Here is a 25,593-nt window from a genome sequence, read left to right on the forward strand (position 1 = left end):
GTATAAAGGATTTTCATTCTGGGCTTTAACTGTGACTCCTAAACCAGTGATGGGTCCTTGTTCCCTTGTAGATCATTGCCGTGCACCCGCATTTCGTGAGATCCAGCTGCAAGCAGTTTGTGACTGGAGGGAAGAAGGTAAACATGTTGTGACTGCCATTACATGATGTCTTGGGGTGGGAGGGACAGAGATTCTGTTTGGTTTTTAATTTATCCATAATATTTTTAATGTCTGACTATTCATTAGGAGAAATTTTGAGAAAGATCAATGTGGTGAAATTTTAAGACCGTCATCTCTTGGGAAAGATAGGACCTCAGTGCTTCTTCAGTGGAATATCAGTGAGTAGATAGAGAGCAAGAAAAACAGAGAGCAGTTCCTGGAATGCCACCTAGTGCTTTGAAATGTCCCTTCCACAAACAAAAAAGTAGCATTTAAAAATAACAAAAGAGCAATTAAACTCATGTTTTTACCTCTTGTTGTGGAAGTCTCCTGCAGGCCTTGATAGAGTTTTAGAACAATTATGGCCGTTTTTCACTGACCTGTTCCTGGTGTATTTCGTTATCTTAGTGCTATTTAAAAAATAAGAGAGGAACGTAATCCTTTTGTACATATACATGTTTATGTATCGATATAGTAAATTCTAAAATTAAAGAATCTTTCTGCTTATGGAATAAGTCAAGTTAATTTTTTTCTATTTTTATTAACCCGTGGTATTTTTTAAACCATTTTTATAACAAAAATGCTGTCAGTGTACCGGAATGCTGAATATTACTTCCTATCCAGTTTAGAGCTCGTTGAAAATGAGATGGTCTGTGGTTATTTCTATAGCAGTGTATACCTGTGGAATGGCTACCTTGAGGCTCAGCTGCCAAATGGCTTTTGAATGTGTTAGGGTAGTTATCTGTTGTTTTCCTTTGGTTTGCTGCCTCATAGACTGATTGGGCAGGAAAGCATGCTGGTCATTACCTAGTATTTCTCAAGCACTGGTTTTAGCTCATTGTAACGGTAGCTCATTGCAGGTCCTGTAGGTCCCGATTCTGTTCCACAGCATGAAGCCAACACTGCACCAGCTCTGATTTCTGGTTGGGAGCCAGCCAGCTTCTTCCCTCCTGCTGCCCAGCTCATGGTTATCCTTAGGCTGTAGCCTCGTCAGCCTTACATAAACATGTCTGTGGGGTCAGTCAGTGGGAATTATAGATTTAATCTAACATTCTCTAGCTTAGATCTGCAGCTGATTCACTCCTGAAAAAAAAATAACTATCGTACTTGTCTTTGTTGACCTCAGGAAGGAGTAGCTTTAAAATTCCTCTTATTAAAGTATTTATTTATTAAATAAATTTTAGGTGAGCTACAGCATAAATTCATTCAGCTGTAATTTAAATCCCTGCACTTTTATTTAAAACTGAGCAGAGATAAAGAATGCTGAGTGGTTTTTTTGCGTGTTTGTATTTTTAAGTGGCTTAAAACAACAAACTTTACTATCTTAGTTCAGAAATTGCGGAGTGGTTTACTTCTGTAGCACTGCCTCAGAGTCTGTCCCTAGGCTCCAGTCTGCATCTTGGCTGGGGCTGTGGTCCTCTGAAGGCTTGACTGGGGCTGGACAATCTGCTTCCGTTGCCTTTTTTTTTTTTTTTTTTTTTAAGATTTTATTTATTAGAGAGCACGAGCAGGGGGAGCAGCAGAGGGAGAGGGAGAAGCAGACTCCTCCCTGAGCAGGGAGTCTGTCCTGGGGCTCGATCCCAGGACCCTGGGACATAACCTGAGCCAAAGGCAGATGCTTAACTGACTGAGCCACCCAGGCGCCCTAAGTTGCCTTCTTAACAATAATCCCTCATATACTGAAAATTGATAAATCACTTTGGTTTAAATATTTTCCTAGTATAGGATGCAGTTCTGTGTTCCAGTTTCCAATTTTAGGAGTTAGAAATTTTACAGTTGTCCCCTCCTTCTTGAAGGTATTGGTATGAAGAACATAGAGATAATATGACTGGTGATGTCCAAGTGGTAGGACTCAGACTCTGAAGGTGGAATTTTTCTGTGTTAATTTGTATTCCTAATAACGCGGTTACTCTTAATGTGTAGTAATTGCTTTTATACTGTGGGGATACCTACAGTCTTATCAAGTTTGCCACAGTAGTATTACTACATGTATGTCTTGTCTGCCTGCAGGATGCCTGGGTGAACTGTGTCAGTTACGTATTCTTCATCTTCTCCGTAGCATTTGATATCATTTATAGACATCTGTAGGAAGGCTAGTGTGAATGTGGCTGTTTGGGCCAGAGCTCGTTGAGTAGATTCATGAGCATTGTGCAGACAACCGAGTAATCTAGTCTTCAAGTGTGGGTGAGCTAATATGGGAAGCATTGGAATTTATACAAAGATGAACATTGTGATAGGCAGTGTAGTAAGTAGAATTTCCCAAGTGCTGAACAGACAAGAACATCAGGGGTTTGGTTCATCTCTTTGGTTATCATCGACTACTTGACAGTTTGTTCTATGTTCATTGGTCTATGAGAACATTCTGATTTCTCCTTTTTTTCCTATTTAGTTCTCCAGAAATGCACCTGCAGACATTTCTTCTCAAGCACAAAAAGATCTTTAATTATGTGTATATAAGATGAAAGTAAAATAAAAACAATTCAGGTCATCTGGTGAAAAATTCCTAAAAAGTAATACTAAGTTAGAATTTCTGGATTAAAATAATTTAAAAGAAAACACACACACTAAGGGCTAATGTGTTATATAAAGGGCTCGGTATATTGGGATTGATAAAAGTATATATGTGTGATATTTTAATATGAAAAATCATATGATTACACACATCATTTTAAGTGATATAAAATCATTTTTTAAAAAGATTTTTAACAGCTTTATTAATATGTAGTTTGTATATCATAAAGTTACTAGTTTAAAGTGTACAATTCAATTGTCAGTCTTTTCCAAAGTGGCTGCACCATTTTACATTCTCATTAGCAATATATGAAGGTTTCAGTTTATCCATATTCTCACCACCATTCATTTTTTTAAAGATTTTATTTATTTGAGAGAGAGTGAGCACAAGGTGGGGAGGGGCAAAGGGAGAAGGCGGCTCCCTGCTGAGCAGGGAGTCCGATGTGGGGCTTGATTCCAGGACCCTGAGATCATGACCTGAACTGAAGGCAGACGCTTAACCAACTGAGCCACCCAGGTGCCCTACCAACGTTCATTTTTATCTGTCTTTTTGATTATAGCATTCTGGGTGTGAAATGGTATCTCATTATTGTTCTGATTTCCATTTTCCTAATGATTAATGATGTTGAGCATCTTTTCATGTGATTATTGGCCATTTGTATGTCTTCTTTGGAGAAATGTCTCTTTGGATTCTTCACTTATTTTTTGATTGGGCTATTTGTCTTTTTATTATACACTTATTAAAAATTGTTTAGTTATTGTACATACATGTCCCTTATGAATATATGATTTGCAAATATTTTCTCCCAGTCTGTGACCTGTCTTCTCACTTTACTGATGATGTCCTGTGAACTATCAAAGTATTAGATGTTGATAAATTCCTGTTAACTACCCCCCCTTTTTTTTTACACTTATGCTTTTGGTGTTTTATTTAAGAAATCATTGCCTGATCCAAAGTCATGAAGATTTGTGTCTGTGTTTTTTCTAAGAGTTTGATAGTTCGAACTCTTAAATTTAGGTCTAGAATTTCTTTGAGTTAATTTTGTGTATGGTGTGAGGAAGCAGTCTGAGCTCATTCTTTTACTTGTGGATATCCAGTTGTCCCAGCCTCGCTCATTGAAAAGATGATTCTTTTGCCATTGTCTTGGCCTCTTCGTCAAAAATCAGCTAATCATAAATGTTAGCATTTATTTCTGGACTTTCATTTCTTGATCTGTGTATACTTATCCTTGTGCCAATACCCTTTATAGGTTTTAGAGGCACTAATTTTGCTGTAATTATTTGTGGGGATAAATTAGCTCCCCTTAAAACACTTTGGTTTTGAGTTCTTTCTCCTTAAGAAGCCATCATAATTTCTCTCACGTATGTTAGAGGCTTAAGAAACATTGCTATGTAAATGTGTCTTCCATTCAGGGACTTGTAACATGCAAACTATCGACTGATTTGTCTAGATCCATTAAGTTTCTTATATAAATATGTACTTATTAAGCAGTAAAAAAGTAGTGTTTATTCAATAAACTATCATGACCTCTTTGTATGCAGTTAAATAACTAGAGATTTCCAAAATGTGTACCAGGTTGGTGTGGTTTGCAGAAACCCCTGGAGCGATTTCTTCCTTCTGTGCATGTATGGTATGCACTTTTAAAGATCACTTACGCTGCATGAGTTTTGGCATTAGTGTGTTTTGTTTGTTGTAAAATACATTTATATAGTTGAAAATATTTCAGAAAATATTTCTGATTTCCTTAAGGAGTGTAACCTTGATTTTAAAAGCAAAGAAAAAGGCTTTGAGAAGGTGGCATTAAAAAGGGGGCACGACTGTGAAATGATCATTTTCATTTTGAAAGTGTTGGCAAGTTTTTGGGAGGATCTGCCTGTTTTATAACAAAGCTATGGCATTTTATATCTTTGAAAAACGAGAAAAACAAGATGACATTGGTCCAGTCGCAACTCTGATCTTTTCAATTTTCAACGAGCACTGTAAATTAAGCATAGCAAGTTTGAAGCGTCCAGCATTTAGCAAATGGTAATAGCATTGCGATAATCATATATTGTAGACGCCAAGACCTCTCTTTCCAGAGCAGATGGCGGATCCTATAGGGAGAAAAGAGAGTAAAGACAAATACCGTGTCACTGAGAGGTTATGACCTTCTGCCTTTAAAAGAGAAATTATTCTAGCCAGATAAAGGTGGAATCTGGAGTAAAGGCATTTTTAACCCTTAAGAACACTGATCTTCCCTAGACTGACAGCTAAATGAGTCTTTGAATTATATGCCAACTTCTGTAAACAATGGGGAAAGTAGCACAGAGACTAGAGAAGCGAAATGAGGAAAACGGAAGTCCTACAATGGGATATTCCGAAGAAAAATTAAAGGAGATGCCTAATGTAATATTTTAGTTGCTCCGATTTTATTAAAAATGTTGATTCCTGTAAAAACATTTTTTCAGGTAATTAGAACATACAGTTCAGAATAGCCCTGCAAAACAGCAGTGTAGCAGAAAACACTTGAGACTATAGTTTGACACATTTGTTGTTATTTCCTTTTTAAGGTTCTGGCTTTTTGGTCTTTAGAGAGAGCTCCTTATCCACCAGGGACTAGGAAGAGGAGGCTGTAGTTCTGTTTGGCATAAACTTTTATTTTAGGTTTTCAAGGTAACTTCTCAGTAGTTGAATGCCATAGTTGGATTTATGGACTCCCCTGCTTGACACATGAGCATAAAAAGCTTATTCTAAATTCTGTTTTGTTTCCATGTTGGGGGAAAAACAAGGAAAGAAAAAGCACATCTCTTAAAAGTGCCATTGGAGAGAGCTTTCAAACATGTGAACCTATGGATTTTTTTTTTTAAGTGTAACCTCTTGTGTAGCAAAAATTCTAATACATGAGCATAGCAATGAAGTTTCTATATTAGAATTAAGTCGGCCAAGCAGATCTTAACCTGGATTTTTTTTTTAATTGCTCAGCTTTCTCCGTCAGCAGATAAACTTTAGCTTCCTACGACCTCTACCTTTGAACTCTGAAATACACTTCATAATAGTTGGTTCTACCACTCTGACAAATTATTAAATTGTCACGATGCTGTTTGCAGCCGAGTTCATTTTTAGAAACGAGATAGCTGTTTGGCGTTGTGTTGGGATAGAATGAGGGGACCTGGCCGCAGGGACGGGTTGCTTTGTAAGCTAGAAAATGTCAGTCAGCAAACAAGGAAAGGGTCTGTGTGCATGAAATGAGGAGAAGCACTTTGCTGTTCGGAGCTGAAGGCTCACGGCAGATTTTACCTGAAGGACAGAGGTGGTAGCATCAGCTAGCTTCTGTAAGTTTCCAACAGTGATCTGCAAATTCAGATTGCATTATATATATATATATATATATATATATTTTTTTTTTTCCAGATTGCCTTCTGAATCCTTTCTGGAAGGGGATTCAATAGAGTGGCTTTTTGTACTAATGCAGTTCTTTTTAGAATCCCAACAGCCCAGTGAACCACTAACCATGATATGGAGAGGTGTTTCCTTCCGTGTTTGCTATCTTCTGCTGAGGTTGGAGCCAGGCTTCTTGGGGCCAAAAGGGATTTGACTATCCGTTATCCTGCTTGGTATATTGTCCAGTGGATCTCGAGGATGATATTTCTGCAAGTGGTCAGAAGGCAGCTTTATACATGCAAACGTTCGTCACACGTTACTTCACAGCCAGCTACCAGAGTTACGTCCTAGTGGTTGTGTGTTGAACTATTATACATAAATACCTTCTTTTCTTCAAGTACTATGTTATAAATTATGGTTCCATTACTAGAAATTCATTTCATGCCCTACACATACCAAAATTGATTGAAAACCACCCATTAATAGGAAGTACAACACAAGTATAACCTTCACAAGCATTAGGTATGTAAAAACCAAGTTGTGAAATAGCTATATCGTAAAAGTATGTTTTGGCAGGTTTTTCTGTACGTACTGAACTGGCTGAAGCTAAAAATAGCAACCCAGTTCTTAAAGTAGAAATTATCTCGGTGTCAAAAATAGACGTTCTTCATTGCTTTCAAAATCAGGTTCATTTGTCTCAAATATTAATTGCTTTTTTGATGTCAACATGTAGGGTTCCCAAAGTCTTTGAGATGGAGTCATGGCAACTTCATTTTCTTCAGTGCGCTCTCTTGTTTCATATCCATCAACAGCCCGTTGACAGTAGAAGCTTTTTTCTTTCATGAGTTCAGCTCACTTTTCCATACGTAATATTTCCATATTGTTTGCAGCTTTCCCCTGAATTCTGATGTAAAGCTTACCATCTGTCTTCCTGGAGCAATCAAACCATCCTTTGCTTCTTACTGAAAATATCTTCCTTCGCGTGTTGAGAGTGCTATGATTTTTCTTAAGTATTTTGAGTAGTTAATGACTGTGTAAGAATAATTGCCTACTTCAGATTGCTCGTCATGTTTTCTTGTGGGGTTTAGTACAGTGACTGTCATTAACAGTGAGAGGTGTTGTCTGTATAAAAGATGTATAAATACCGTTACTAACTTTTTTAAGATACGGCTATTAAAGCAAAGGGGTCTTAAACTGCAAGTATTGTAGGTTGGTGTCACCAGTACAAACTGAATCACAGTCATTTCACAGGACTGTTTGGCCCAAATCTGCTTCTTTGAACACAACTTTGTGTCAGGGTCCATGTTAGGAGCTGTGAACACATAGTACCTGGATTTTAGGAATGGCGTACAGTGTATTTCCAAAAATAGATGGGTGGCATGCTGTTGGCAGAAAGCAGTTAGTCTGTTAGACCATGAATCAGAATGGTGATTTTGCAGGAAAATGAGTATTCCAAGCCTTTTGAGAGGGAAGAACGTGTACCTGTATGTATCTCCATGGGATAGTTTTGGACTCCTTTACCTTTGTTCTTTTTCCCCTATTGTTTGTTTCCTTTCAGTTTCCAGGAAGCGAGAGTAATTTTACCATTGGGTATGTTAATAAATCTTATCTAGGAGGAGGAAAGAATCAAGGCTAAAAATATAATTGGTAAAGAAGCAGCAGTCTTTCATTTTAGCCAGGATAGGGAGATAGGGAGATATTTGATCATTTATGTGGCTTGGAAAGTGTTCATATTTTATCTGTGTTCAGAAATGATTTTGGAGTGGTCTTTTTCTCCTGATCTTTCATGGTCACGAGGCCTTGTCTGATGTTGGTGTGAAATTGTTTATGTTCACCCAGAGAGCACCAAGGCCTAGCTGTGAGTGCCCAGCCAACTCCTGGATGTCCGCCTTTCTCTTTCTCAGTTGCAACAAATAAAATGCCCAACATTTGCTAGATTGCTTCTGTTGAGGTACTTTACAAAAATGTATGTGTACTCTGATTTCTTTTTTGTTTTTGTAGAAATATAATTATGTGTATAGCAATAATCGTTGAAGGCTACCTATGAAATTATTAGCTATATTAGTAATATTAACGTTAACAATGTCTGGTCAGGATTATGAGTGTTCTTTTGGGCCTTCTTTGGCATTTTCTGCCTTTATTTATTTATTTATTTTTAAGAAAACATGCATTACCTGGGTGGCTCGGTTGAGCCTCTGCCTTCGGCTCAGGTCATGATCCCAGGGTCCTGGGTTGGAGCCCCACCTCGGGCTCCCTGCTCAGCAGGGAGTCTACTTGTGCTCACCTGCGCATGCCCTTTCTCTAGCAAATAAATTAATAAATCCTTTAAAAAATGCATTACTTTTATAATAAGAAAAAGCAATAATAAAAGAATGTATAAAATAATCTCAACTATTTTGGATCTCTGTTTTACTTAACATTGTAAATCATATGAAATTCCCTACATTGTTGAAGTCTAATCTTAACTCAAACATTCTTTAATGGTTATATAATATTCCATTCTTTTGATCTATTTAATTTTTTTTAACCATTCTCTTATTATTGGACCATTAGGTTGTATCCAGGTTTGGTTATCATTAATCATACTGTAATGAAGCTGGAAATCTTTGGGCGTGAACTCACGCTATGCTTTTTAGTTTTTTCCTGGCACTGATTCGCAGGATTGGGATTACTGAGTCAGAGATCATGATTATTTTTTATGGTTTAGATGCGTACCGCCACATAAGTTGCTTTCGAGGAAATACACCTGTTTATACCAGCAGTGTAGAGACTACCTATTTCTCCACATTTTCTTTGCCAATTTTAATACACAAAGAAAGATAGTCCATTGTTCTGTTTTGTAAATTCTTTGAATTATTAGCAATTTCAAACGTTTTTATTTACTGGCCACTTATATATCTTCCTTTGTGATTTGTCTGACTGTATTCTTTGCTTGGGGCAGCTTTTAATATTACCGTAGAAGCCAGGACAATGAAGACTGTCCATTTGATATTTATTGTCAGTTTGAGCACAAATTATTGCTGCTTACTGAATAGCCTGCAGCCTTTTCTCCAATTTTGGCCAAATCTGGAATAATTATTCTTGTTCTCAGGGAGGCATTACATAGGAGTCGTAATGAGACTGTAGAGTAGACACTGAAGTGTGTAAACAGAGGGCACGTAGAAGCTCCTACACAGATGTGGGTCTGCCCTCAAACCATCAGCTCCGCCACTTGCATGGAGGCTGTCAAGGACAGACCAGTGTGCTCCGTGAAAGGCAAGTTCATTTGACTTGGTTTCTTCTGCAGATGGTGTCCTGATCTTTTTTTCCCCTCTGCTTGACTTTAAATTGAGTGAAGTGCTTGTTCAAATACATAAACCTGTGTGTTCAGGTGACTTTCTCTGTTTCTCAAGACTTGGCAGTTTTTATATTTCTTTTTCATAATCCCCACCAGGCGAAGATCTCCCTCCAGTCATCTGTGATTGAGATTATACGTATTTAAAATCAGAGATCGTTGTGCATCGCACAGCCCATTAATTCAAGTTTAATCACCCTGTGGATGACTTTTGTGTTTAGGCTGCTGCTGAAGGGGTCCAGCCTTAAACCCAGCCCCCAGGAAATGTATCCTTAAACAGCTGCAAACTGAAGTACAGACCCAGGGTGTTTGGCATGAATCACCAGCACTGTTAAGTCTCTGGGACCCGTAATGGAAGATTTTTTTTTTTTAAGTGGTAAAATTATTTCAAAATACCTTGTTTACTTTTAAAATCATAGTTGCAGTTGTGTGTTTGCATATGCAGAAATTGCAGATGGCTGGTTAAATAGGAGCCTCCCTCACATCTGGCCACAGTTAGTTGCTAAACCCACATAGGTGGGCAGATGGATACAGAGATCTGTATCTATCTGTCATTGCTAGTTTTTTCATATAAAGGAGACTGCTCCTACGTGGCATCTCTAGTGTTTAGCTTCTTTTGTTCTCATTGAACCTGTAGCTTGGAATTCTTGGTCACTAAATTGACTGATACCTTATGTCGGTAGGGTATTTCTCAAATTTCAAAGTGTTGTTCTGTCTACATAGTTTTCACGGGATTGGTTAACTTCAAGGGCTTGTCCAAAACCTGTGTTGCGTTGGCGTTGCGTTTACTCAAACATTGCTCGGAAGCAAGTGGTCTGTCAAGCAAGCTATAGAAATTTTTCTGTGTGCAGAGACTTCCTGGGGTGGCAGTTTTTGGCCCATATTTAACCTCTTTTAAACATGTTAAATTACCTCTCAGGAGAGGAGATGGAAGGATTATAACTTGTCCAGCAAATCACCACTGAATTTAAGCAATGCTGTATTCGGGAAATTCTCTTTCTCTTCCTACATGCTTTATGTTCTTTCTGGATGGTGTTTGGAAAAGCTGTGGGTTTTAAACTTTGGTACTGAGCCAAAGCAGGAAGCAAGACAGAGGCACCAGCCATCCCACTCTTCTTGGTCACTCCAGCCCCCATCCAGCTCCAGGACTATTGTCAGCAGCCAAACACTGTCCCAGCTCTTCTCTGTACTCGCTCATTTTTTCTAACTTGCTTTCTTGACTTGTAAAATTTCATTTCTAATCATGTCCAACTTTGGATGTTTAAGTCCTTCTGTGACAGGTCCTGCCCGTCATCATGCCCTTTATCTGTTTTTACTAAGGCAGTCTTAATTGGCATGTTCTAACGCTCTGGGTTTTCCTTTCATTTCTTTATTTCTCAGTTTTATTATCTCGAGCTCCAGCATCTTCTGGGATCTGGCATTTTGTCTTTATAGAGTCTGTTTTCTCCAAGCCCCTCGGTCCTTCCTGCAGTAACGCACCTGCCACAGAGGATTCGCCTGTAGGCTTCGCCCACCGGCCACTCTTCCCTGCACTGTTGTCTGCCTCAGAGCAAGCAGTGCCGCCGGTGTGTAGGAAGCCTGAAGGACTCAAGTGATTTATATACTTGAAAGATCACAAGATGATTAAAAAGGGGCCAATCATCCTCCCTTTCCTCCATCAGGGAAGAGTGGGCGATGGGTAATGATGGGTGTTATGTTGCCAGAATCGGTGGCTTTATTATAGCCCAGTAGGAATCCCGCCCCGTGTGTGGGAGACTCTGGGATGTGCATCCTTACCACTCTGTAGTGTAGCAAAGTACTAGATAGATTTATCAGCACAAAACATAGGAGAATAAAGTATATTGCTGAGGATGTGAGGGCTCCTATTGAAATATAAGTACCAAGAGTGCTGACTGCCAGAATGTGGATTTATGGGAAATAAAGCCCTAGAATACTTTCTCCAACAAAAAATAGACCTCTTGGAAACAGTTTTTCCTCTCTATGTACTTAGCTCCCATTGAGCTTAAATTGCTCTCAGTATTGTGATAATGACAATTCAATATTATGGGATGTGGAAGATGAACCAAATAAATTAACCAGCTGCTTTTAAAGGTAGTTCACTCAATGACTTACCCTCTAAAATGCTTTGTAGAACATTCATGCTCAGTAGGTCTCTAGGCAGTTTTATGACTAGAAGAAAGAAATGGATTTTATTAAATGTCAGTGAAATACAGGCAGATAGTCCTGCTGTAGTTAAATTAGTGTAGACTGTTTGTAAGAAAAGAGGTTATCTTTTCTTATATCACTGAAGTAGAACTTTCCTTGGCGTTCCTGCCAGACGGTGTGTTTTTGCTTGAAATTCCCATAGATTAGGATTGAAAAGCAGATGGAGAGTGGATTGTCTCGTCCTTTTCCCTCCTGGGTGAAACCGTGGGTCCCACAAAATGCTGTAAATCAAATCCTTAGGTGCTGTGTAGTTGTATTCGAAGAGTTTTGAAGGACAGTAATGGCAACGCTTCCGTAACTACCAGCAGACATTTCAGGTTTTCTGCTGTGGATGGATTGGCAACTAGGACTCGTGGGTAGGGAAGAAAGTAGAGTGGAGAGGGAAGGCAGAAATACGTGCTTCAAGCACCAGGGGAGGTAACGTAGAGGAGAGAAGCAGGCCAAGGCTAGGCCACCAGGAGAAGAGGCATGGCGGGGATGGGGAGCGCCTCGGAAGCACACATACACCGTTCAGATCATCACCGTTCGGACCAAATGAGAGGCCGGGTGGCATCCCGACGTGAAAGAACTGCAGTCAGCTAAACTGGATAGAGGAAGACTAACCTTAAAGGCACTTACCAAATTTGTGATCAGCTGTGCACAAATTATCTCCTCTGCCACTGAGCAAAGGAAACGGGACCAACGTTTCGGGCGTAGGGCGCGGAGCCAGTGTAAATGAGCCCTTTTTCGAGGGATGTCCTTGTTACATCGAGGACATAGTAACTGTGGACCAGTCAGTCCACAAGGTTCTTTCCCTTAGATTTTTGAGATCAGGGCAGATGCCAGTGTGTCCAGAATAGCTTAGGGACATCACTAACTGAAGACGGGCTGAGTAACTGGAGGGCTTGGGGTGTGATGTAGCTCCCCCCTGCAGCAGACACACTGTGTGTGACTGGTAGGGCCAGGGAAAACTACTCAGTATCTCATATTCATTGTGGCCTGTGCGACTAGCAAAGTCGATGTGGTTTCTTTCCCCGATGCATTTGTGGTCTGTTGGGGAGATGAAAAGTAAATACATGAATCTCAGTGAATGAGATACAGAGTGGTTGGTAGTCGTTATCCCGTGGTAGAACCATCGTGACCCTAACATGTATACAGAACCAAGAAATGAGGAGGACTTACGAAAGAATTCTAGGTGAAGATCTTCCCTAATACGTTTAAGGCTGTTTGTTTACATATCATTGCTTCTTTTTCATCCACAAAATATAAAGGGAAAATGATTGAAACTACTGCTGAGAAACATCAGAAAATAACATGAATCGTGTCTAAAACTGTAATGTAAATTAGTTAACATTTGTTTTCCTTTCCAGAAAGTAGTATATCAGCCTCCCGCTACCTTTTTTTGAGCACTCCTCAGTTGTACAGAAGGACGTGTGCTGTCTGTACTGTAAAAATACTAAGGAGGAAGCTTCTTTGATCCTGTGTCAGAGCAGGGTACACAAGGCTTTTTGTGAGAGAACTGTGGAAAGTCAGACTCAACCCTGAGAACAGCTGAATTCAGAATTCTCTCCCTCCTTTTCTTCCTGCCCTCTGCTGGAAGTTTTCCTTGGAGCTGGAGCAGGAGACAAAGGAGGCCCAGGTCTTTGTACTGTAAGCCACAGCACACGACCACAGCAGAACGGCTCAGCTGGAGGAAGTTTGGGTATTGGTTGGAACTGCAACAAGACTTGACTAACAGTTTTCTAAAGTTAATGTAGAAGTAGGTACAGTTTAGGTGAATTAATTCTAATACATATTCAGTATGACTCAAACACTCCTTCTTTCTCTAGGTTTCATTGAACTATTGATACTGTTTTGTTTTGTTTCAACTGTTCCCTTAAATTATCTTGATTATCAAAATCGGAGAGTGGATTTTCAGCCTTCTATGTGTTAACATAAGAATAATTGACATGTTCTAAGCAGAATAATCATGAAATAGAAATAATATAAATCTTCTATCACCTGTTTCTAGAATTAATTATGATTACATTGGAAGATATCTTTCAGATTTTTATATATGGATACACATATTTTATTTAAAGGTCATCATATTCTGTTTTGTGATCTGCTTTTTTATTTAATGGCCCTGGACATCTTTTTACGTTAAATAAATGTATGTGTATAAAATCATTTATAATTGGACTCATACTCTTTGGTGATCAGCTCTGCCATGCTTTAGTCGATCATTTCCCAACTGTTAGTCCATTTCTGGCTGTTATAAGTAACTTTACATACTTCTTTACTCATCTGATCACTCCTGAGCATAAATATCTAGGCACAGACTTCTGGGGTCATTTTTAAAGCTCTGACTCTCCAGTGCTAAAGGATTCTCTAGAAAGAGGGTGAGTTGAGGGCACCTGCTTCCCTGCGTGTGCGCTCACACACTCCGCCCCACCCTCACCCCTGTTCTCTCTTCCCTGTTTTGATCCAACTTTGACAGTTTTTTCTTTTCTTTTTACTTTGTCAATTCTAGGACCATTGCTATACTGTTTTGATTATTAATTTTACAAAACACCCATCCTTCCACCCACAAATCGTCTAATTTAAAAAAAATTCCTGTTATTCTCAAATATCTTCAAATGAATTGATAACATTTTGGAGGTTCTGTAAATAATTCCTTCGGGGTTTTCTTTCTGCCTCCTTAAAATCGCAGATTAACTATTAAGACTTAAGCTCTTCAGTGAGAATTTTGAATCTTATTATCGAGGAGCATAATGTATCTTCACATTTATGTAGCTCTACTATCTCTCAATAAAGTATTTTTGTTTTTGTCATGTAGCTAGTGCATGCGCATCTGTTTTTGCTCATTACTGACTTTTAGAGCTATGGACTTTCCCTTATTACAACTTTGACTGCATCCCCTGAAGTTTAGATGTGCAGTATTTATATTCTCGTTTTCAAAGTGCTCTGGTCACAGTTTGATTTCCTCTCTTACTCGAGGGCATCGAATATTTATTTTTGTTTCAACTTTGCTTTGTGTTTCTTATCCTTTGGTGTTAAATTGCTTAATTTTGTTGTCACCTGAGAAGAAGAAGAATTATTAAAGTTCTTGTCTGTTTGATGGAAAGTCTCACTCATGTGGAGTCAGGAGTGGGAGATTTCCCTTATTCCCTAGATAAGCCCCATTGTTTTCAAGTACTGAATTCTTCCATAGTGCTGGTGTTTTTTCTTATTCCTGTTTACTGGGAGAGGTCTATATTCAGTATTCACAGTTGTAGTTGCTGTGAATATGTCATAGATTTTGTGAGAATGTGTCCAAATCCTTTATTCTGGACATGGGAGGAGAAGGAAGTTTTATGTTTTCCTTCCTGCCTGACTTGGGACACAATTGTCTGTTGGGGAAATGGCCTCCAAAGGGTGTCATTACTGGTGCAGCAGGGAAGTGACGTACGTGGTAAAAGCCTGCTTGCTGTATTCACTGAGGAGTGTGAAGTTTGTGCAGGTGCTGCCCACCTCTAGTAGGGCACAGCCTGCCACCAGTAGGCACCCACCCCATTGCTGTTATACCTGTTTTCTCCTTACAAGCTGCGGGGCCCCACGACAGTGGACGTGGCTACTCCGGTTACACTGCCAGTGCTGACCGCAGCCTGTGTGGCCCTGAGTGCGATTTTCTCCGTGACTCCCCTAACCTCCACCCCCGTTCACTGAGCATGAGGTGTTGGGGCATGCTGGTATCTGCCCTACCACCTACTTCCCAGATGGGCTTTTTCTTGTAATGAGTTAAGTCGTGGCCTTCACTGAGGTCTTACTTCTGTCATATTTTATAGACATCTTCATTTAAAATTGGCATAATTTTCCTAGCGCAGGTGTGGAATGTTCCGCTTTCATGCGGTACCAGTCACCCCCTAGGTGGGATCGGAGGGAGAGGAATCTGATGCCGTGTGACACCACACTTTCCTCCTTGTCACCCACCCAACCATTCCTCCTAGCAGGCGGTATGGGCACTCCTGCAGCCCAGCCCACTTCTGAAAATCCCCTCCCTCCGATGCAAGCCACAGGTGGAAGATAGGCATTGTGATCTTATCAATTCCTCATGTTTAATGTAATTGTTTGTAGTTACCCGTCTTGAGTGGAATGTGTAGCAGGAGCAATATTCTCAGGCTTTCTCCTCCTTCCCCAGATTGCGGACTTACCCTGTCACAAAGTAGTGAACACATTCAGCGACCTTCTTGGCTCTGTGTTTTGTGTCATGGCCAAGGGAGAGGCAGAGTCACAGACAGAAGACAGACCTAAGGGTCTTTAACTGGGAGCACGGAGGCATGGTGGTGATGATTTCTTACTTAGAACCTGGACTGGGAAAGGACGAGGTGGGTGGGAAGATCTTCGAGAGCAAGGAGGATATCCTGTATCTATCTAATGGGAAGACAGGATCCCATATGGTCAGTAAAAGCCCTCCATCCAGTCTCCACTATGGACTGAGTGAGGCCACCTTTCTTTTGCAAGGATAATAGAGAACAAATGACAGACATTTATGTCATTTTTAAAGTGACCATTCTCAGTGTATTTGTGAAGGTGGACACTAATTTTAGCGTTTTGGTGTGTGTGCCCCTTTTGACTACAGGAGCCTAACTATTGAGAAAGATCTGTAAGAAATACATATAAAATGCGAATTTATTCTCTTTCTCCTGTTACCTGTTTTTCCCCCTTGGGGTGGGAAGGGACACAAAATACACTAAGGTAAACTGAAATTTACTCTAAAGATAGGAATTTCAAAAATTCTGTGATGGAATCTATCATCAGCATTGCTTTTAAAAGGTAAATGTATATTTCAGGATCACATGTCTGAGGTTATATATTATAAATTATATATTAATTATATATAAATTATGTTGTATAAATGTCTTAAGGGACTTAAATTGGATAAATCAAGAAAAAATATTGTATCCTTACTAATGCATGAATTACTAGAACTGTATCTTCACCAGTCTTAGAAGTTTTTAACCAGTACATTTGGTAATAAAATTTATCCAGCAGATTTTTTTTTTTAAAGATTTTATTTTTAGGGGCGCCTGGGTGGCACGGCGGTTAAGTGTCGGCCTTCCGCTCAGGGCGTGATCCCGGCATTCTGGAATCGAGCCCCACGTCAGGCTCCTCCACTATGAGCCTGCTTCTTCCTCTCCCACTCCCCCTGCTTGTGTTCCCTCTCTCGCTGGCTGTCNGGCTGGCTGTCTCTATCTCTGTCAAATAAATAAATAAAAATCTTAAAAAAAAAAAAAAGATTTTATTTTTAAGCAATCCCCACACCCAAAGTGGGGCTTGAACAACAACTCTGAGATCAGGAGTCACCTGCTCCACCCACTGAGCCCGCCACGTGCCCCGCCCCCCGCAGATTTTTTTTTTTTCTATTATAGGTTCTTCCCTTTAAAATAAAGACCCTGGCTAACTATGAACTTTTTAAAGAAGTTTAATCCTAAAGCAAGTTTGTCTTATTTTATGGCATGAATTACTGTTCAAACATCATTGTTGAATGATTTTTCTTGGGTGAAATGAAAACCAGGCTGCTTCTGACTATTGCAGTTTAAGCTGTGACTAATATTTTACTTTCAAGGAAAAAATTACGAGGTTTTGATTTCCCAAGTTACAAAATAAATTAATTTCTGGGCAATCATTTGAAGAACTTCTGTGACACAGATCTTTTGACTGACGAAGCGGTGTTTTTCTCCATGGATTTTGGTTTTTTGGTGCCATCTTGTGGCTTCACTTTGTAGTAACTTCAACATTCCCTGGACTGCCCCCCCCCCCGGAAAAAAAAAAGAAGTTAGAAATCTAGTATATTCTTATATATTAGTTTCTAAAATCTTTTGTATTTGTCCCTAGTTGCTGCTATTCGAACGATCTTGGATGAGCAGATGGAAGTCTTCTGTCCTGCACGAAGGGGAAGGGAACATACGGAGCGTGAAGTGGAAAGGCCATCTGATTGCTTGGGCCAATAATATGGTAAAAGCACATCTTCATCTTCCTGATCCTTCTTCAGAGCCAGAAAAGTGGCCACGTTTGGAGAGCTGTGACAAAGGGAGAGTTGCCACTGTCTGTGGTGGTCTTTTGTAAGACCTACAAGTGGCGACTGCTCTCATGCCTGGAAGGTTAAAGAGATTAGATTGCTTTTGGCTTTCATAATAGAGTAATTCCCAACATATTCTGGACTTTATTTTGGAGTAAGAAACCTGAGGCATGGAGAATAGCCAAGAAAATGAAAAGGCATCTTAATAATTGAAGGGTTGCATTGGGAATGTGGTGTTGAAAATACCATTTGCCTATTAGCCAAGGGCAAGTATAGTTGCTATGGAACAAGTACAGGATATTGCTGATTTCATTTTACTCCCCGTATAATCACAGGTGAAAAAGAGGCCTGCCTTTTAAAAAGTAGATTGTAATTTTTGGTGGTGTACTCTATTTAAAGTTTCCTCAATGTGAGAGAGGCTGAGTAGAAAGTTTAAAAATTTAGCTTTTGACATCTGGCATATCTTTTGGAATTGCAAGGTATAATTTAGTAAATTCGTTCTATTCAGTTTTAAATGGTAGAATTCTCCCAGAACCCACCTGGCCATTCAGGACTTTTCTTAAACTTCTCCCGGGTCACAGTTAAGGGTAAAGAAACCTGTGGCCTCTTGGTTTATTTTTAGTTAGCCGCTTGCTTGATGTTTCCATTTCAGTGCTTTAAAATGTCAGGTGTAGTTTTCTTTACACATAGTGGTTTGTCAGATTCAAAGCTTTTCTAAAAAACTCCATTTTTACAGTGGAACAATACAATTAGAAATGTTACTTGTCTGTCATTTTGGAAATGCAGTGCTTGATATCAGTCCATTTCCCATTTGTGTTGTATTTGAGCCTCTGATGCCATCTGCTAATAAAATCTCTTTTGTCGCAAAAGAAGGGTAGAGGTTTTCTTTTGTTGTGGGTTCTCACAGGGTTTGTATGGAGTAGGAGCGTTTTCTTTTGCATGGCTCCCAGTGGCGCTCAGTAAACACTGTCAGTATTTTGTCATTGTGTGGCAGGGGCTGTTCATAAGTTTTCCTTTCCTTTCCTTCTCCTGAGTAGAGGATGCTTAATGCTCTTGTGTTTTCCAGGGTGTGAAGATTTTTGACATAACCTCCAAGCAGAGAATCACCAACGTGCCCCGGGATGACATAAGTCTTCGCCCAGATATGTATCCATGCAGCCTCTGCTGGAAGGACAATGTGACGCTGATTATTGGCTGGGGGACTTCTGTCAAGGTGGTTTGCTTGTCTTGATCATTAGTTCATGTTGTTAGAGATCCACTGAGGAGGGTCCAAAGGAAGATGAGTTCTTGAGTGGCTTCTCGGAACCAAAATATTTTTCCATGAATGTTAGTGTCATGTGATACTCATTTATGTTCAAATCCTTTCATATGCAGAAATTTGGAGATACGGTCTTTCTTTTCCTTGCCACACAAGACAAATTGTGAATTCTTCCTTGTTCAGAGTGGTGCTGCCATTTGTGATCTTGACATTCCCCGTGGCCCCGTTGGCCTTAGCTATTTATGGAACGTGTGGTTGGTTTCGTTGCTTTGTCAGGTTTTCCATTCTTGATTGTTCTTTCCATTCCCCTTGGCTTCTTCGTTAGAGTTGATGATGGTGGAAAAGAATATTAAAACTAAATCATCCTGCTTGCTTGGTCATAGTTGGATGGAGCAGAGGCCCAGACTTACTACTGATAAGATGAGGGGCTGTTGTGTGGCATGCAGCTATCTGCCCTTTGTGAGCCTGGATAAATGAAATTCAGCCATTCTACAAAAGAGGGCCCAGAGCTCATTCGCATTTATTTTTTGCGTACTAGTGTTTGTCTTGTACTAGGTATTTCAGAACCCAAAGTTGTTGGCTTCCCTTTAAAAATACATAGCCTGGGGCGCCTGGGTGGCACAGCGGTTAAGCGTCTGCCTTCGGCTCAGGGCGTGATCCTGGCGTTATGGGATCGAGCCCCACATCAGGCTCTTCTGCTGGGAGCCTGCTTCTTCCTCTCCCACTCCCCCTGCTTGTGTTCCCTCTCTCGCTGGCTGTCTCTATCTCTGTCGAATAAATAAAATCTTTTAAAAAAAATAAATAAAAAATAAAAATACATAGCTTAATTTAAACAAAATAAACAAAAAATTAGCTAAGAATAGTACGAGAAAGTATCCCAGCAACAGTCCTAGTGGCAGAGCTCAGGCTTTAGAGTCGGACAGGCCTGGGATCAGTTCCAACCTCTCCATGTACTTCCTGTGTGAGCCTAAGCCTGACTCCTCATCCACAAATGGGAGTACTGATTGTTCTTGAGTCCTGAGCTTTGGGGATGATTAAATGAGGTCATGCATACGGAGATCTTAGCATAGAATCTGACATGTTGTAAGTGCTTCATAAACCTCAGTTGTCATTATTATGCCATAAAAGTCTATAAAAGTCTTGAAAGAGACATGGTTATTTAAAATGTACTCTTCTCTGGAAAAGGAAAGCATAAAAATTGTTAATGTGGTGCTTCTTGTTAACCAAAACAAGCACTGTTAACTTGAGGTAAGGTCCTCCTGGCCCTTAGGTTGGTGTGATTCAGGTTCTCCTTTCTTTCTCAATTGTTTTCATGTATCAAGCGAACATAGCCTGATTCATATTTAGGATAGCAGAAGGTAAGGTGTGCCTAATAATCTAGGATTAAAAAAAGCAAAAAGTGATTCTCTGGTCTCCTTATCCCATATGTGTGGTTACTCATCCAGTAAACTTATGCTCTTGGTATTTTTTTAATTTCCTTAAATGGACCAAGTGGCTTTTTGTTGTTGTTTAAAGTTGCGATGTTCTGTTCTTTTGGTCAAAGACGAGGAAAATTAGGCCATAGGGACACAAGTTTATTGAATGCTACCAGAAATGCCGTCTCTCTTAAGCTGAATAATGGCCCACAAAGATAGCATGTCCCAATCCCACAACCCATAAATGTTTATATGGCACGACATACGATTAATTAAGGATCTTGAGATGGGAAGATCGTCCTGCATTATCTGGGTGGGCCCTAAATTCAGTCCCAGTATTCTTAAAGAAGGAGCGCCGCCACAGGAAAGGGGAAGGCAGCGCTAGCAGGGCGGCAGACATGAGCGCCATGCACAGCCAAGGGAATGCTGGCAACCACCAGAACCCGGAGGAGGCATGTCGCAGATAGATTCTCCTCTAGAGCCTCTGTGGGGGTGCGGTCCTGCCAGCACCTTGATTTGGGCCCATTGAAACTGGTTTTAGACTTCTAACCTTCACAACTTGGAAAGGATAAATTTCTGGGTTTTGTTTTGGTTTTTGGTTTTTTGTTTTTGTTTAAGATTTTATTTATTTATTTGACAGAGAGAGAGACAGCCAGCGAGAGAGGGAACACAAGCAGGGGGAGTGGGAGAGGAAGAAGCAGGCTCCCAGCAGAGGAGCCTGATGTGGGGCTCGATCCCAGAACGCCAGGATCACGCCTTGAGCCGAAGGCAGACGCTTAATGACTGAGCCACCCAGGTGCCCAATATTTCTGTTATTTTAAACCACCAAGTTCGTGGTAGTCTGTTAGAGCAGCCATGGGAAACCAGTATGCCTTCAGTGTGCCCAAATTATGATCGAACTCATATGTAATTATTTACGTCAAATGTTTCTTTTTATTTACTGGGGATTCCTCTTACTCAGACTCAGTTAGTAGTACGTCGGGTACTTCTTCTCAGTTGAGCATCCCCATGCGTTCTGCTGAGGGAAGAGAAGACAGGACGTAATCTTTCCTCTCAGCAGTCTTACTGGGGAGGGACAGCCACACGGTGTAGTAAAGTGTGCAGTTAGAGCCATTCATGCATTCATTCATTCGGCCAGCCACTACCTGCCAAGTTCCCACAATGTGCTAGGCGATGTTCTAGTTGGGGAAGATGGACAAGCAGGTGAATATACCATGCTGATGGTGGTAAATAGCAAGGGGAGTAGTTGAACAGGGAAATGGGGAAAGGGGCCGGGGTGGGTGCCATTTAATACAGAGCAATCCAGGGAAGACATCTGTCCTAAGGAGCGTGCCCTTTGCAGAGATCTGGAGGGAGGAGGCCATGCAGCTGCGGGTGGGGGGGAAGGGTGTCAGGAGGGGCAGCAGCCAGGGCAAAATCCTTGAGGCAGGCGTGTGATTGGCATGTCTTTGTGGAACATAAAGAAAGCCGTTATGGCCAGAGCAGGTGGAGCAAGGTGTGGAAGAGAGGGATGGAAGTCCTGAGAGGGAGGAAGGGCAGGAAGTGGGTGTGTTGTGTAGGGGCAGATCGTGTAGGGCCTCACAGGCTTTTGTGCAATCTTTGGCTTTTAATGTGTGAGGTGGAAAGCCAGCAGAGGGATTTTGAGCAATGGACTTAGTTAAATGATCTAACTTGGATTTTGAAAGGATCACTCTGCTATGCGGAGCCAAACAGCAAAGGGGCAGCGAAGACGGGAGACGGGGCAGGAGGCTAGTGCGGGAACCTTAGTAAAAATCCTGGTGTGTTGGATCAGCCTGGTGGAGCTGGTGGGGAATGACTGGGTTGTGGATGTATTTTGAGGGTAAACCCTGTTGTATGTATTGATGGTTCAATGTGGGATGTAAGAAAAAGACAGAATTCAACGGTGACTCTTTTAACCTGAGAAACTGGGAACCGAAGCTGCCTTTTACAGATACGGGCAAGACTGCTGATGGAACACATTAGAGGGCAAGTCTGGAGATGTTTTTGTCTGTGTCCTTTTGAGATGTCCGTTAGACACGTAAGAGGAGAAGTGGAGGAGACAGTTGGATGAAGCAGATGAGTGTTCATGGGTGAGAACCTGCCTGTCAGCGTAAAAGCTCTTGAGATCATCGATCTGCCCTTAGGCAGGACATGATCTTAGGGTGGTACTTCACTCTTCGCCCACCTGCACCTGCTGCTACCCGCCTGAGGCGTGGGATAGAGCTCAGGCCACAGAACTGAGTGGGGAGAGGAGAGCCCAGCCGCCAGAACTGCCATGTGTCCCGGTCTTCAGAGAGCTGGTAGCAGGGTAGACAAACAGCCCGGCCTCGGCCTGAGTTCCCTCTTCCCGAGGAGCCTTCCTCCCCTGCCAGTAGACGCCCCTGCTTTGTACTTCTGTACTTGCCCTTCACACTTGAGTAAAAGGACTTCTTTGCGTGTCTTCCCCACTCTTTCTAAGAAAAGAGCTATGTCAGTTTCTCAAAACCCGTATCTCAGGACTGGTGCCAAGTAGTTGCTGAAAGCACTAGTTAATATTATTTATGGATTACTTTCTATTATTCTACTTCAAACATTTGAGACACTACCCATGTACTTTTATCAGCACATTAAGACGGTGGTCCCTTGGGTACTGGGGGGCAAGCCCAATAGACAATTAGGTAGTTTCCCTAGCAAGTGTGGACAGAAGAATCAGAAGTCTAACAAAAGGAGACGGAAGCTGGGGAAGTGGACAGAACATTGTCTGAGATGGGCAGGAGACAAAAAGCCATAAAGGGAGTAAATTGCCAGTCCTTCTAAGCAAATGCTTCTACCCCGCCCCCAGCATTGGGTTCAAATCCTGTGTTAGAGCAGGGCCTGTGGTGTAGTCCTTGCACTGCTTGACAGCAGTCTGGGCATGCGTACTAACCAAACCAAACCAAACCAGACCTCATGCAAGGTCACATCCCCATCGAACCCCAGTTTGGCTTCTAGGAATTTATCCTACGGGAACAGAAGTCCAAACATTTTATATCCAAGTATGTGAATCATGCCTTCAGGTTGGACAGAGGCAAAAACTGAATGTCTGAAAGGGTGTTGTAAGAAGATTACAGTACATTCGTGCAGTGAAATACTATAGACATTAAAGAATTGTGCTGTGGAAGAATATTTAAATAATACATTAAATTACTTATGGTAATAGTTAGGTTAATAAAAGTAGCTTCCAAACAAAAAAGATTGTTAATGTGTTCACTTTGTACTGGGATAGTGGATAATACTTGTTTTTTCTCTTTGGGTTTTTGTGTATTTTAGAATTTTCTATATTGTAGCTAAACTTAGGGTAGTAGTATTTATTGTGTTCTTTTATAGCTACCTAAAGAAAAAGGAAAAAAACTTGATCTCTGATAAAAGTTGTGTAGAATCAGTATTTAACTTCAGGTTATCTTACCTCGATGGCAGAACTTATGTCAATTTTTGTTGTCTTATTAAAATATAGAATATATTCACTTCAGAAAATATAACAAAGAAAACCGAAATTAACCATAGTCTCAGCACCCTAAAATAACCGTGGTTAACACGTGTGTTGTTTGAGGTGTGTTGTTTGGGGGGTGTGTGTGTTAAATGCACACACACATACATATCCAAACTGTATCCATATAATTTAAAAGAGAGATTGGCAGACTTTTTCTTTAGAGGGTAATAAATATTTTAGACTCTGGACTACATAGTGTTTCTGCTAAATATTTTTCTTTTTCTGTCTTCCTTCTGGTCTAGCTTTTCAAAATGTAAAAAACTCTTCTTAGCTTACAGGTCACAAAGAGACCAGTGAAGGACAGGCTGTAGTTTGCCAACCCTGATTTAGAATATATAATACACTAATTTTAAAACACTTGAGGGAAAAAACAAACACTTGAGAGAAGAGCATGGTGCCACTTATGCAAAGTATTACTCAGCTACAGTGAGATAAATGACTAATATGTAGTCAGAAACACAAGCCCTAATGTGAATGTTGCCCTGATTAGTCATTGGGCTTTTTGGTTATGTGTTTTCTGCCGGAGCTTTATTTGATAGAAGTAGTCCCGAAGTAGAGTTGCGGAGAATGGATCACTGGAAACACGTTAAAACGATATTATAGTTTCCCTTCTTTCTTTGTCCTTGAATAAGACTTTACTGAAGAATAATGTTGGAGAACATAAGTAATGGTTGCTATGTGTCATTGAAATTAATTTCTATCATTTAAGTCATTGAGTAGATTGTGTGCACTCCATCTCAGTGCTACATGGCTAATTTAACAAAAGTATCATATATTGAATGAAATGTTATGAAGAGTTTTCTATCAAATGAGTAAAATAACCTGTGAATTTATTTTCTAGATCTGCTCAGTGAAGGAGCGGCACGCCAGTGAAATGAGGGATTTGCCAAGTCGATATGTTGAAATAGGTAAGACTTCTATGAGTGTAAAACGTCAAAAGAAAATCCACTTCAGTAAAGGGAAACCAAAAATCGTGTTCGTCTTCAGGGCTCATCACTTGGGACCTTAGTCAAGTAGGTCAAGAAGCTTTTAAGTTTTGAAACTTTGCTGTAGAGACCCTGTTTTCTAACTGTATTTCCAATTTATACACAGTATTTTTGTAGCTGGCTTTGAAGTTAAATAACCGTGGGTTTGGGTTCTGTTGTTTCCTCCTGGACTTTGGACAAATTGCTATATGCCTCTGCATTCTCATCTATAAAATGTGAGGAAGAACACCTTTTCCACAGGCTGTGGTTGGGAATTCAGAGAGTTCGTGCATGCGCAGCTCTTCGCACGGTACTGACGCCTAGTCCTGTCCACACATACCCTCTGACTACGAATTTCCATCATCAGGGGTCTGGTCCGAGCTGCCAAAATCTTTTCTCAGGGTCACTGCAGCAGCGTCCTGACTGGTTTGTCTCCTGCCACTGTGAATTACAGTGGTCTGGTCTCCCCACTGCAGTCAGCTTACAAATCAGATCATGTCACCACCCTTCAGCCCATCCCCGTTGTTTGTAGCACGGAGAGGAGACTCTTGACGTGAGTGCAGGGGTCTGTGCTGGCTCTCCCGGCCTCCGTGGCGTTAGCTCATACAAAGCTTCTCCTTGGTCTCTGCACTGCAGCCACACTGACTACCTTTTGCCCATCCATGCTCCTTCTTCGGGTCTCTCCAGAAGGCCCTTCTTGCCTTTTTGCACTTCATTGATCCTTAATCATTCCTCAGCTCAAGTATTGCTTGAGAAAGCCCACCGGGCGAGCCCACTGGACCTTGCCAACGAGGTCAGACCCTCCCCTGTGAAACATGGGTGTCACTCTCCTTTTCTCACACCTGTTTCACTTGCAGT

General features: G+C 40.8%; 1 protein-coding gene across 2 annotated transcripts in view; it reads left to right on the forward strand.

Moving 5' to 3' along the window:
• VPS41 (VPS41 subunit of HOPS complex) overlaps positions 1–25,593 on the forward strand; it is a 172,895-nt gene that overhangs the window by 82,255 nt on the left and 65,047 nt on the right. For both annotated transcript variants that reach the window (XM_002914140.4, XM_034665770.1), the window contains 4 exons: positions 72–137; positions 17,406–17,525; positions 18,656–18,802; positions 24,612–24,678. In XM_002914140.4, coding sequence (XP_002914186.2) covers positions 72–137; positions 17,406–17,525; positions 18,656–18,802; positions 24,612–24,678 — 400 coding nt within the window. The remainder of the gene's footprint in view (positions 1–71; positions 138–17,405; positions 17,526–18,655; positions 18,803–24,611; positions 24,679–25,593) is intronic.

The sequence above is a fragment of the Ailuropoda melanoleuca genome, chromosome 1, assembly GCF_002007445.2.
Source record: "Ailuropoda melanoleuca isolate Jingjing chromosome 1, ASM200744v2, whole genome shotgun sequence".
NCBI lineage: Eukaryota > Metazoa > Chordata > Mammalia > Carnivora > Ursidae > Ailuropoda > Ailuropoda melanoleuca.